We start from the raw sequence: 14493 nt of genomic DNA on the forward strand, positions 1-14493 counted from the left end.
GTGCCTTTCCAAATCATGTCCAATCAGTTGAATTTACCACGGGTGGACTCCAATCAAGTTGTAGAAATATCTCAAGGATGATCAATGGAAACAGGATGCACCTGAGCTCAATTTCGAGTCTCATAGCAAAGGGTTCTGAATACTTATCTAAATAAGGTATTTGTGTTGTTTTTTTTGCAAAAAAATTTGCAAAAATTTCGAAAACCTATTTTTTTCATAATGAAATCTAAGCCCTGATAGTCAATTCAACTGAAGAAGTCAAAAGGTTAAATTTCTAATCATGCACTGATTGTATCTAGAGAGGAGGGTGGAAGAGATATGCCCCCCCCCCCGTGTGTGTAGGAGATAGGAGGAGGATCACCCAACACACAGGACAGGAGTGTTCCTCTCTCTCTCTCTCTCTCTCTCATATTGTAGCTGGCTCCATCTGCTGGTTAATCAACTGCCTCACCTCACCTCCACACTCATAATGCTAATCATCTAGCCAGACAAGTCAGCCCCATCTCTGATGCAGGTTATTACGCATAGCATTATAACAGCGCATTCAGCTGTCCTTATCTACTCTGTAAGGAGTTGTTTAACAAAACACTTGACTTGGCAACCAATTTGTTATTGGTCGCTAGGGTGCCAGTGGAAAAAAATGTAGCAATTTGCGTTGATTTTTTTATTTTTATTATCATGATTTATTTAAACATTAATGTGCAATTGTGAGTTTTCAAAAGCATGTTCCATACTCACAAATAGTTTATTTCTCTCAAATTTTGTGCACAAATTTGTTTACATCCCTGTTAGTGAGCATTTCTCCTTTACCAAGATAATCCATCCACCTGACAGGTGTGGCATTTCAAGAAGCTGATTAAACAGCATGATCATTACACAGTTGCACCTTGTGCTGGGGACAATAAAAGGCCACTCTAAAATGTGCGGTTTTGTCACACAACACAATGCCACAGATGTCTCAAGTTTTGAGGGATCGTGCAATTGGCATGCTGACTGCAGTAATGTCCAACAGAGCTGTTGCCAGAGAATTGAATGTTCATTTCTCTACCATAAGCCGAGGCCAATGTCTTTTTAGAGAATTTGGCAGTACATCCAACTGGCTTCACAACCGCAGACCACGTGTAACTACGCCAGCCCAGGACCTCCACATCCGGCTTATTCACCTGCAGGATCATCTGAGGAGGAGGAAACGGGGGTGCTCAGGAGTATTTCTGTCTGTAATAAAGCCCTTTTCTAGGGAAATACTAATTGTGATTGGCTAGGCCTGGCTCCCCAGTGGGTGGACCTGACCCAGGCCCACCCTTGGCTTGCGCCCCTGCCCAATCATGTGAAATCCATAGATTAGGGCCTAATTTATTTATTTCAATTGACTGATTTCCTTCTATGAACTGTAACTCAGTAATAACATCTTTGAAATTGTTGCATGTTGCGTTTTATATTTTTGTTCAGTATAATTTATTTCTCACATCTCAATATTGAGTTCATAGCACCACTTTACAACCGGAGTAGGCTATGGTAGTATGTGGTTTTGATGCGCCGGCGAAGCCAAGCGGAGCACGCCATTTGCGGTGAATAGGCCTACATCAAGTAGCCTGTATAGACCTAGTGCTGGGACGTTTTTGTAGGACATTACAGTTACTGATAGCCATGTAGGCTAATTGATTAATCTATCTAGCAACATGAGCATATTTAGAGTTAGCAATCCAGCTATGTGTTTTGAGTTCCCACTTCGTCGGGTGATGAATAAAGGATCATTCTGGATCCTATTTCGACAGGTTGCACATCAAAATATAAATCATGCATTCCATGGATATGTGTTAGATTAAATTGCTTACTTTTCTAATCGTAGGCTACAATCTTACTTGTCTTACTTTACACTGGGAAAAAGTAGCCTACTGGCTACTGTTGATAGTCTACAAAAAGAAAGCTCCCAAAAGACAACTTGCATTCGTCTTGGCTAGCGTACTGTAGACATATCGATATCTCTTTTGAAAAGCAGTCTCTTGAAGGTGCAACGTCCTTATTTTGAGATAATAAAATTAATTCTTAAAATGACAGGCCTACTTTAGAAAAAAAATAATAATGCAATGCAATTTTAAAGAATAGAGTAATGTCTTGCTAAATTATATCATACAGCTATTTAATACATAATTAATTAATTAATAACCAAATATAGCCTATTACTAGCTGAATATAGAGAGAAAGCATGCACCGCAATACATTTACAAACTGCCAGTGAGAAAAAAAAGTTCATGTTGAACCCTGAGTAAATCTATCCAAATCAATGTAAGAACACAAGGGCATGCTAATGTAAAGGATGGCTAGTCATTATTAGCCTGGTTCTTTATGAAATACAGGTACATTTTGGGACACAGGTCAGGTCATTATCGCCGCACCGGGGGGGAAAAAGTGGTGCGACCAAATCATGTGCTGGTGCCATCAACTGAAAAGGTTGGTGGCACTGTGGAAAAGGATAGTCTGGATCCCAGAGCTTGTAATTACATTTGCTACATTTGGAACTTATATATTTTTTATGTTTTAGACTGATAGCATGTCCTCTACAGTAGCGTTTCCCAACCTTTTCCATTCCGGGGACCACCAAATCACTGTCAAAAGCTCTTGAGTACCACCATTAACGGAGTTGCGGAATTTGAACATAAAATATCTTGGCGGGTGAAATCTAGTCAATTTTAGCAGTGACTGTAACAAATTAAATACCTATTATTATAAACAATTTGCATTGCGAAAAGTTATATAAAATTGCTTAATACCATTAATCCTTCCAGCTGTTGTTTTTGGAAGAACAAATATTTAAAAATATATATTTTTAAAAAATTACAAATGCGGACCCCCTGCAGTACCTACGCAGACCGCAGGTTTGTAACCACTGCTCTACAGGTTATTACACAGCGTTCAGCAGAGCGTTCAGCAGAGCGTTCAGCAGAGCGTTCAGCTGTCCTCATTTGCTTTCAAATAAGGCCTCTGTGGTAGCTACTTGAGTCAGGGAAGAACTTACAGTTGAAGTCGGAAGTTTACATGCACTTAGGGTTGGAGTCATTAAAACTCGTTTTTCAACCACTCCACAAATGTCTTGTTAACAAACTATAGTTTTGGCAAGTCGGTTAGGACATCTACTTTGTGCATGACACTAGTAATTTTTCCAACAAATTATTTAACTTATAATTCACTGTATCACAATTCCAGTGGGTCAGAAGTTTACATACACTAAGTTGACTGTGCCTTTAAACAGCTTTGGAAATTCCAGAAAATGATGTCATGGCTTTAGAAGCTTCTGATAGGTTAATTGACATCATTTGTGTCAATTGGAGGTGTACCTGTGAATGTATTTCAAGGCCTACCTTCAAACCCAGTGCCTCTTTGCTTGACATCATGGGAAAATCAAAAGAAATCAGCCAAGACCTCAGAAAAAAAATTGTAGACCTCCACAAGTCTGGTTCATCCTTGGGAGCAATTTCCAAATGCCTGAAGGTACCACGTTCATCTGTACAAACAATAGTACGCAAGTATAAACACCAAGGGACCACGCAACCGTCATACCGCTCAGGAAGGAGACGCGTTCTGTCTCCTAGAGATTAACATACTTTGGTGCGAAAAGTGCAAATCAATCGCAGAACAACAGCAAAGGACCTTGTGAAGATGCTGGAGGAAACAGGTACAAAAATATCTATATCCACAGTAAAACGAGTCCTATATCGACATAACCTGAAAGGCCGCTCAGCAAGGAAGAAGCCACTGCTCCAAAACCGCCATAAAATAGCAAGACCACGGTTTGCAACTGCACATGGGGACAAAGATCGTACTTTTTGGAGAAATGTCCTCTGGTCTGATGAAACAAAAATAGAACTGTTTGGCCATAATGACCATCGTTATGTTTGGAGGAAAAGGGGGTTGCTTGCAAGCCGAAGAACACCATCCCAACCGTGAAGCACGGGGTGGCAGCATCATGCTGTGGGGTGCTTTGCTGCAGGAGGGACTGGTGCACTTCACAAAATAGATGGCATCATGAGGAAGGAAAGTTATGTGGATATATTGAAGCAACATCTCAAGACATCAGTCAGGAAGTTAAAGCTTGGTCGCAAATGGGTCTTCCAAATGGACAATGACCCCAAGCATACTTCCAAAGTTGTGGCAAAATGGCTTAAGGACAACAAAGTCAAGGTATTGAAGTGGCCATCACAAAGCCCTGACCTCAATCCTAAAGAAACTTTGTGGGCAGAACTGAAAAAGCGTGTGCGAGCAAGGAGGCCTACAAACCTGACTCAGTTACACCAGCTCTGTCAGGAGGAATGGGCCAAAATTCACCCAACTTATTGTGGGAAGATTATGGAAGGCTACCCGAAACGTTTGACCCAAGTTAAACAATTTAAAGGCAATGCTACAAAATACTAATGGAGTGTATGTAAACATCTGACCCACTAGGAATGTGATGAAAGAATTCAAAGCTGAAATAAATCATTCTCTCTACTATTATTCTTAAAATAAAGTGGTGATCCTAACTGACCCAAGACAGGGAATATTTACTAGGATTAAATGTCAGGAATTGTGAAAAACTGAGTTTAAATGTATTTGGCTAAGGTGTATGTAAACTTCCGACTTCAACTCTATAAGTTATGTGCTACATTTAGAATTTTTTACTACATGTTGATTTTTATTTATTTATTTTATTTAACCTTTATTTAACCAGGTAAGCCAGTTGAGAACAAGTTCTCATTTACAACTGCGACCTGGCCAAGATAAAGCAAAGCAGTGCGATAAAAACAACAACACAGAGTTACAAATGGGGTAAAACAAAACATAAAGTCAAAAATACAACAGAAAATATATATACAGTGTGTGCAAATGTAGTAAGTTGTGGAGGTAAGCCAATAAATAGGCCATAGTGCAAAATAATTACAATTTAGTATTAACACTGGAGTGGTAGATGTGCAGAAGATGATGTGCAAATAGAGATACTGGGGTGCAAATGAGCAAAATAAATAACAATGTAAATAACGATATGGGGATGAGGTAGTTGGGTGGGCTAATTACAGATGGGCTGTGTACAGGTGCAGTGATCAGTAAGCTGCTCTGACAACTGATGCTTAAAGTTAGTGAGGGAGATGAGTGTCTCCAGCTTCAGAGATTTTTGCAGTTCGTTCCAGTTTTTGCAGCAGAGAACTGGAAGGAATGGCGGCAGAAGGAGGTGTTGGCTTTGGGGATGACCAGTGAGATATACCTGCTGGTACTCATACTACGGGTGGGTGTTGCTATGGTGACCAATGATCTAAGATAAGGCGGGGATTTGCCTAGCAGTGATTTATAGATGACCTGGAGCCAGTGGGTTTGGCAACGAATATGTAGTGAGGGCCAGCCAACGAGAGCGTACAGGTCACAATGGTGGGTAGTATATGGGGCTTTGGTGACAAAACGGATGGCACTGTGATAGACTACATCCAATTTGCTGAGTAGAGTGTTGGAAGCTATTTTGTAAATGACATCGCCGAAGTCAAGGATCGGTAGGATAATCAGTTTTACGAGGGCATATTTAGCAGCATGAGTGAAGGAGGCTTTGTTGCGAAATAGGAAGCCGATTCTAGATTTAACTTTGGATTGGAGATGCTTAATGTGAGTCTGGAAGGAGAGTTTACGGTCTAACCAGACACCTAGGTATTTGTAGTTGTCCACATATTCTAAGTCAGACCCGCCGAGAGTAGTGATTCTAGTCGGGCGGGCGGGTGCAAGCAGCGTTCGATTGAAGAGCATGCATTTAGTTTTACTAGCGTTTAAGAGCAGTTGGAGGCCACGGAAGGAGTATTGTATGTCATTGAAGCTCGTTTGGAGGTTTGTTAACAGTGTCCAATGAAGGGCCAGATGTATACAAAATGGTGTCGTCTGCGTAGAGGTGGATCTGAGAGTCACCAGCAGCAAGAGCGACATTATTGATATACACAGAGAATAGAGTCGGCCCGAGAATTGAACCCTGTGGCACCCCGATAGAGACTGCCAGAGGTCCAGACAACAGGCCCTCCAATTTGACACATTGAACTCTATCTGAGAAGTAGTTGGTGAACCAGGCGAGGCAGTCATTTGAGAAACCAAGGCTATTTAATCTGCCAATAAGAATGCAGTGATTGACAGAGTCAAAAGCCTTGGCCAGGTCGATGAAGACTGCTGCACAGTACTGTCTTTTATCGATCGCGGTTATTATATCGTTTAGGACCTTGAGCGTGGCTGAGGTGCACCCATGACCAGCTCGGGAACCAGATTGCATAGCGGAGAAGGTACGGTGGGATTCGAAATGGTCGGTGATCTGTTTGTTAACTAGGCTTTCAAATACTTTCGAAAGGCAGGTTAAGATGGATATAGGTCTGTAACAGTTTGGATCTAGAGTGTCACCCCCTTTGAAGAGGGGGATGACCGCGGCAGCTTTCCAATCTCTGGGGAGCTCAGACGATACGAAAGAGAGGTTGAACAGGCTAGTAATAGGGGTTGCGACAATTTCGGCGGCTAATTTTAGAAAGAAAGGGTCCAGATTGTCTAGCCCAGCTGATTTGTAGGGGTCCAGATTTAGCAGCTCTTTCAGGACATCAGCTATCTGATTTTGGGTAAAGGAGAAGCAGGGCGGGCATGGGCAAGTTACAGCGGAGGGTGCAGAGCTGGTGGCCGGGGTAGGGGTAGCCAGGTGGAAAGCATGGTTAGCCGTAGCAAAATGCTTATTGAAATTCTCAATTATCGTAGATGTATTTATTTTCCTAGCCTCAGTGCAGTGGGCAGCTGGGAGGAGGTGCTCTTATTCTCCATGGACTTTACAGTGTCCCAAAACTTTTTGGAGTTAGTGCTACAGGATGCAAATTTCTGTTTGAAAAAGCTAGCCTTTGCTTTCCTAACTGATTGTGTATATTGGTTCCTGACTTCCCTGAAAAGTTGCATATCGCAGGGGCTGTTCGATGCTAATGCAGTACGCCACAGTTTTTGTGCTGGTCAAGGGCAGTCAAGTCTGGGGTGAACCAGGGGCTATATCTGTTCTTAGTTCTGAATTTTTTGAATGGGGCATGCTTATTTAAAGATGGAGAGGAAAGCACTTTTGAAGAACATCAAAATGATGAAGAGACTTGTTTGATGTGTTAGTGTTGTTGTTGTGTACAACTGCATTATTAGTAGTTCTTATAAGAAATGGTTATGTAGTTAATCACTGGCCACAGATTAATGGCCACAGATTGCCCAGTTTATATTTTGCAACTGCTGATTTCCTGTGTTGGGGGGAAATAACCTACTTCTGTGAAATTCTCCTCCTTTCCCTGACCAGAGCAGAGCCAGAGCAGACCTGAGTGTGTAAACAATCTGTGGTTACATAACGCTGGTTACAGTGTACATGAAAACGGTCTGGCATTCTAACACATACAGGACTCACAGAAAATCCGTGTCTGGTTTTACCTTTCACTTGTCTCCTTTTACTGTGGCCAACACCTTTCTCCACACACATTGTCCCTGCCTTCCTCTCTTGCTCACTCTCTCCTCCCTGCCTGCTGTGTGTGTGTGTGTGTGTGTGTCCACTCCAAGCCCCTGAGATGCTGTAGCTTCCTCTTTAATGGCAGGCAGAAGGCAGTGGCTTGGAGGGTTGTAATGAAAACAGTAAAGGTTGTGGGGTCGGAGCTGGTCTGTATAGCTACATGCATGTACTGTGGAGGGTAGAGAACCCATAAAGCCAGCTTCGGCAGTCCTCACATCACAAAAGGCTAGAGTGTGCTGAGTAGAAGCCCAGGCCATGGCAGAGTGGAAGCCCAGGCCATGGCAGAGTGGAAGCCCAGGCCATGGCAGAGTGGAAGCCCAGGCCATGGCAGAGTAGAAGCCCAGGCCATGGCAGAGTGGAAGCCCAGGCCATGGCAGAGTGGGAGCCCAGGCCATGGCAGAGTGGAAGCCCAGGCCATGGCAGAGTGGGAGCCCAGGCCATGGCAGAGTAGAAGCCCAGGCCATGGCAGAGTGGAAGCCCAGGCCATGGCAGAGTGGAAGCCCAGGCCATGGCAGAGTGGAAGCCCAGGCCATGGCAGAGTGGAAGCCCAGGCCATGGCAGAGTGGAAGCCCAGGCCATGGCAGAGTGGAAGCCCAGGCAGAGTAGGAGCCCAGGCCATGGCAGAGTGGAAGCCCAGGCCATGGCAGAGTGGAAGCCCAGGCCATGGCAGAGTGGAAGCCCAGGCCATGGCAGAGTGGAAGCCCAGGCCATGGCAGAGTGGAAGCCCAGGCCATGGCAGAGTGGAAGCCCAGGCCATGGCAGAGTGGAAGCCCAGGCCATGGCAGAGTGGAAGCCCAGGCCATGGCAGAGTGGAAGCCCAGGCAGAGTGGAAGCCCAGGCCATGGCAGAGTGGAAGCCCAGGCCATGGCAGAGTAGGAGCCCAGGCCATGGCAGAGTGGAAGCCCAGGCCATGGCAGAGTAGAAGCCCAGACCATGGCAGAGTGGAAGCCCAGGCCATGGCAGAGTAGGAGCCCAGGCCATGGCAGAGTGGAAGCCCAGGCCATGGCAGAGTAGAAGGCCAGGCCATGGCAGAGTGGAAGCCCAGGCCATGGCAGAGTGGAAGCCCAGGCCATGGCAGAGTGGAAGCCCAGGCCATGGCAGAGTGGAAGCCCAGGCCATGGCAGAGTAGAAGCCCAGGCCATGGCAGAGTAGAAGCCCAGGCCATGGCAGAGTAGAAGGCCAGGCCATGGCAGAGTGGAAGCCCAGGCCATGGCAGAGTGGAAGCCCAGGCCATGGCAGAGTGGAAGCCCAGGCCATGGCAGAGTGGAAGCCCAGGCCATGGCAGAGTGGAAGCCCAGGCCATGGCAGAGTAGGAGCCCAGGCCATGGCAGAGTGGAAGCCCAGGCCATGGCAGAGTAGAAGCCCAGGCCATGGCAGAGTGGAAGCCCAGGCCATGGCAGAGTAGGAGCCCAGGCCATGGCAGAGTGGAAGCCCAGGCCATGGCAGAGTAGAAGGCCAGGCCATGGCAGAGTGGAAGCCCAGGCCATGGCAGAGTGGAAGCCCAGGCCATGGCAGAGTGGAAGCCCAGGCCATGGCAGAGTGGAAGCCCAGGCCATGGCAGAGTAGAAGCCCAGGCCATGGCAGAGTAGAAGGCCAGGCCATGGCAGAGTGGAAGCCCAGGCCATGGCAGAGTGGAAGCCCAGGCCATGGCAGAGTGGAAGCCCAGGCCATGGCAGAGTGGAAGCCCAGGCCATGGCAGAGTGGAAGCCCAGGCCATGGCAGAGTGGAAGCCCAGGCCATGGCAGAGTGGAAGCCCAGGCCATGGCAGAGTGGAAGCCCAGGCCATGGCAGAGTGGAAGCCCAGGCCATGGCAGAGTGGACGCCCAGGCCATGGCAGAGTGGAAGCCCAGGCCATGGCAGAGTGGAAGCCCAGGCCATGGCAGAATAGAAGGCCAGGCCATGGCAGAGTGGAAGCCCAGGCCATGGCAGAGTGGAAGCCCAGGCCATGGCAGAGTGGAAGCCCAGGCCATGGCAGAGTAGGAGCCCAGGCCATGGCAGAGTGGAAGCCCAGGCCATGGCAGAGTAGGAGCCCAGGCCATGGCAGAGTGGAAGCCCAGGCCATGGCAGAGTGGAAGCCCAGGCCATGGCAGAGTGGAAGCCCAGGCCATGGCAGAGTGGAAGCCCAGGCCATGGCAGAGTGGAAGCCCAGGCCATGGCAGAGTGGAAGCCCAGGCCATGGCAGAGTGGAAGCCCAGGCCATGGCAGAGTGGAAGCCCAGGCCATGGCAGAGTGGAAGCCCAGGCCATGGCAGAGTGGAAGCCCAGGCCATGGCAGAGTGGAAGCCCAGGCCATGGCAGAGTGGAAGCCCAGGCCATGGTAGAGTGGAAGCCCAGGCCATGGCAGAGTGGAAGCCCAGGCCATGGCAGAGTGGAAGCCCAGGCCATGGCAGAGTGGGAGCCCAGGCCATGGCAGAGTGGGAGCCCAGGCCATGGCAGAGTAGAAGCCCAGGCCATGGCAGAGTGGAAGCCCAGGCCATGGCAGAGTGGAAGCCCAGGCCATGGCAGAGTGGAAGCCCAGGCCATGGCAGAGTGGAAGCCCAGGCCATGGCAGAGTGGAAGCCCAGGCCATGGCAGAGTGGAAGCCCAGGCCATGGCAGAGTGGAAGCCCAGGCCATGACAGATACCAGCAGCTTGCATCAGTGCAGGGCTCCACTCCACTGGGCTCCTGCTTCGCTCCAGGTTTTCCAGGCTGCTGCCGACCAGAGGCTCTCTAGGGCTCCACTCCACTGGGCTCCCGCGCCGCTCCAGGTTTTCCAGGCTGCTGCCGACCAGAGGCTCTCTAGGGCTCCACTCCACTGGGCTCCCGCGCCGCTCCAGGTTTTCCAGGCTGCTGCCGACCAGAGGCTCTCTAGGGCTCCACTCCACTGGGCTCCCGCGCCGCTCCAGGTTTTCCAGGCTGCTGCCGACCAGAGGCTCTCTAGCAGAAAGATCACATGTAAAGCTGTCCCCTTTGTAGTGGGAGAGCACAGAGTGACAAGCTATTTCTTGCTTGTAAAAAAGCCCCGTTGTACCTTCAGAGACCTTGTGGATTTGCCCCCTGATTTTTCCTGTATACCTGTGGCTTGACGTAGAGATTTGTGGAGTGTTCTCCTCGGGACTTTAACACGCTTTTCTCTGGAGTTACTTGGTTGGAGAGAGACGTTGGCTGAGATTATTAACTGAAGAAAGGTACGGGAGTGGGGAGCAGGGCTTGCCTGCCTCTGGAAGCTGAAAGTAAATGTGTTGGGTTGTCTGCTTCGCTGGCCGTGAATGTTTTCAGCCTCCCTCGTCTGCCTGTTATGGCTCACAGACTACATCTCTTAAAGGAGAATAAATATGTTTGGGTTTTTAACCTATTTAATGTTTTATTCCTTTTTTTACTGGTTTTGTTATTGTGAGGTGCTGAGGTTCCGATGTTTCTCATTTAGTTTTTATGTAAAAATAGAAAATGGTGGTTGTTGTGAAGTGGATAAATGTGTTATCGGCTCTGTCGATTTCCTTCCTCCTGTCACTGCGGATTTGTCATTTTTTTAGGCTTTTGTCATGTTTCTTATTTGCTCCGACATGCAAGTACATGATTATATAAGTGCTGTATTTTGCAGAGAAATATGGTCTGCGTACTTAGGAATGAATCAGTGGTGGTAATCGCATTGTAAGGAAAATGCCTTACCCATTATACAGAAGTTATTGAAGTTGAGTTTTGACTTTGAACTTTTTGCTTTGTAAGACTCAGGTGTTATTACTCCCTGAATCAGACATTTCCTGTGTGATTTAAGTAACAATAGATTTCCATAGCTGCTCTTCTCAACCCACATGAAAGAGCAGAAGTATAATCTCAGTTTCTGTCTGTCTGAGTTAGTCATTTCCTCTGTGTTGTGCTCTGACACGGCTGTGCTCTGACACGGCTGTGCTCTGACACGGCTGTGCCCTGACACGGCTGTGCCCTGACACGGCTGTGCAGCGCTCTCTGTAGGCGTTTAAACAGAGGCTACAGAGGTTTATAGATTACCATCAAACCCTTTCAAACCAACCACAGAACTAACAAAAGAAAAACAATGTTTTTTGTCGTGGCCTGTAACAGTGTAAGGTCGTACGGCTAGTTGTATTTTTAGTTGACTGTACAGCGATCGTTGACTGTACAGCGATCGTTGACTGTACAGCGATCGTCGACTGTACAGCGATCGTCGACTGTACAGCGATCGTCGACTGTACAGCGATCGTCGACTGTACAGCGATCGTCGACTGTACAGCGATCGTTGTAGGCTGATTCTGATCTGGAAGGATGGTAGATGATGTTTTGTCTTCTCCGTTTTCTTGTGTTTTCAGAAGCGGTTCATTAAAGGGCTTAGACAATACGGCAAGAACTTCTTCAAGATTCGGAAAGAGCTGCTACCCAACAAGGAAACGGTAAGTCACCTGTTTTCCCCTCTGGGGATATATTTTAGACCGTGGCTCTGTTGAATCAATGTGTGGTACTGTAGAAAGTTTCATTACGATTCAGATTTAGAAAATCTTTTATTTGGTTGCAGCAATAAAATAACATGCGACATGGCTCAGATTAAATGTTGCAGTCACATTTTTTTTTTTTTTTTACCTATTATTGCATCACTTTAACTCATTTACATTTTACATTTTAGTCATTTTAGCAGACGCTCTTATCCAGAGCGACTTACAAGTTAGTGAGTGCATACATTTTTCATACTGGCCCCCCGTGGGAAACGAACCCACAACCCCTGGCGTTGCAAGCGCCATGCTCTACCAACTGAGCTACAGGGGAGCTGTAACTCATCACACAATGTGCTTCAACGTTAACAGCAGGTTTGAGTTTGACTGTAAGTAAAATGACACTATGTAGTATTTTGGGCGTGTGTAAATATATATATATATATATATATATATATATATATATATATATATATTTATTTATATATTTATTTATTTATATATATATTTATTTATTTATATATATATTTATTTATTTATATATATTTGCCCTGAAGGTTTATTGATCAACAGTAAGTGCATCCATCCAACCACTCTGCTGCAATACTTAAGATCTGCCTTTGGGCTCTTTCAAAACACCATTCATACATGAGAGGAAATATAGATAAATATATATATATATTTTGTATTATTTATTTTGTATTTATTTGACTATTTTAACAGGGAGTCTCATTGAGACCAAGTTCTCTTTTGCAAGGGAGCCCTGCATGCACACCATAAAAAAAAAAAAACTATATAATACAATATAATGCAAGTATACAAAATAACATACACACTCAGGAAAAATTATCCCATTCCTCAGCAGAGGTCCTCAAACAACATGTTGAACTGCTAAGAGGCCCCAGTACTTCCAGTCGTAGGGAACTCTGTCCATGATTAGGAGATACAGGACAACATTTGTCTTGATAGATAACCAGTGTCACCGTAGAAATGAATCAGCACAGTTTATCTTCAGAGCTGATAAACATGTAGTGAAAATGCAGTGTTAAAAATATGGGACACAGGTGTTTTCCGCTATAGATTTTGTAATTAGTAGTTACTAGTGCCAAGTCTCTAAGCAATTATGTTATGTAAAACAAAGTAGCTGATAATTTTTGCACGAAGTGGGGAATCGGCTACCGTGCTAATATTTTTGAGAGAAAAATGTGTAGTTGAAATTAACATACATGGAATTATGTGCAGATTGTTTGTTTAAAAAGTTTTCTGTTTTCACTTTAGTATTTGCTATCAAATACAAAAATAATTAACCAGAGAAGGCCTTGCACAAGATTGCATTTACAAGTAGTCTTACATTTTTAGTTTTCAACATAATAACTGTTATATTTTAGTTATTCATATTATATGCAAGAAATGTTATATTTACCAACAAATTGACAAATTTAACCCACTTTACTGAAATTTAAGTTCAGTAGGCTTCATTGTTCAACATGCTTCTTCTTTTGTTTTACACTGTAACCAACCATGAATAAGTATTGGAGCACCTATTGATGTGCTGAAGAACAGTGAACCTTGTAAGTCATTCTAAGAATGTGTTTTAATTGGAATCTTGTTGTAGCTAAAGGTTTGCCAGTAATTGATCCTGCACCAAGTTAGGGAGACAAGGAGAGTTCATATCTGTCACACTCTCTCTCACACACACACACACACATTCACACACACACACACACACACACACACACACACACACACACACACACACACACAAACAAGCTCTACTTTGCTTTGCCTATATTCCTTGGCAAGGGGTGATTCTCTGTCTGACTTCCTCTTCAACAGTACGGTGTGTGTGTGTTAGTGTTAATTATCAGTGAACAACTATGGCACATGGGTCAGATCCGGTGAGTCCCAACAACCCTCTTCTTTTTTTTTACCTAGTAACCATAGTAACTGTAATCAGGCAGGGAGGGCTGAAACATGGCTACTGGCATATGGATCATAGCTATGTTCCGCCCACACAATTTAGCTCTCGGGTTGTTATTGTAAAAGATAATGCCTTCTCAGTGTTTGTCTGTAGGTAGGTAGACAGGTAGCCTAGTGGTTAGAGCGTTGGGCCAGTAACTGAAAGGTTGTTGGTTCGAATCCTCGAGCCGACAAGGTGAAAAATCTGTCTGTGCCCTTGAGCAAGGCACTTAACCCTAATTTGCTCCAGGGGGGCTGTACTACTATGTCTGACCCTGTAAAACAACACATTTCATTGCACCTATCCAGCTTATAAAACGAATACTTTTAAAATATTTTATAAACTGTAAAAAAAAAAAAAAAAAAAGACAATCACGAAAATAGATATTTGTTTAGATCGAGCAGTCCAGTCACCTACAGGGCCTTCAGAAAGTATTCACACCCCTCGACTTTTTCCACATGTTGCTGTGTTACAGCCTGAATTTAAAATGTATTATATTTAGAATTTGTGTCACTGGTCTACACAATGTCAAAGTGGAATTATGTTTATCGAAATGTTTACAAATTAATTAAAAATAAAAAGCTGAAATGTCTTGAGTCTAT

The 14493-nt window shown here is 45.2% G+C and overlaps 1 protein-coding gene across 3 annotated transcripts in view; it reads left to right on the forward strand.

The window, feature by feature from the left end:
* The window catches only part of rerea (arginine-glutamic acid dipeptide (RE) repeats a), a 104153-nt gene that overhangs the window by 34402 nt on the left and 55258 nt on the right, over positions 1 to 14493 (forward strand). For all 3 annotated transcript variants that reach the window (XM_084184241.1, XM_084184242.1, XM_084184240.1), the window contains exon 6: positions 11815 to 11895. In XM_084184241.1, coding sequence (XP_084040367.1) covers positions 11815 to 11895 — 81 coding nt within the window. The remainder of the gene's footprint in view (positions 1 to 11814; positions 11896 to 14493) is intronic.

The sequence above is a fragment of the Coregonus lavaretus genome (genome assembly GCF_964263955.1).
Source record: "Coregonus lavaretus genome assembly, chromosome: 20".
Taxonomy (NCBI): Eukaryota; Metazoa; Chordata; class Actinopteri; order Salmoniformes; family Salmonidae; genus Coregonus; species Coregonus lavaretus.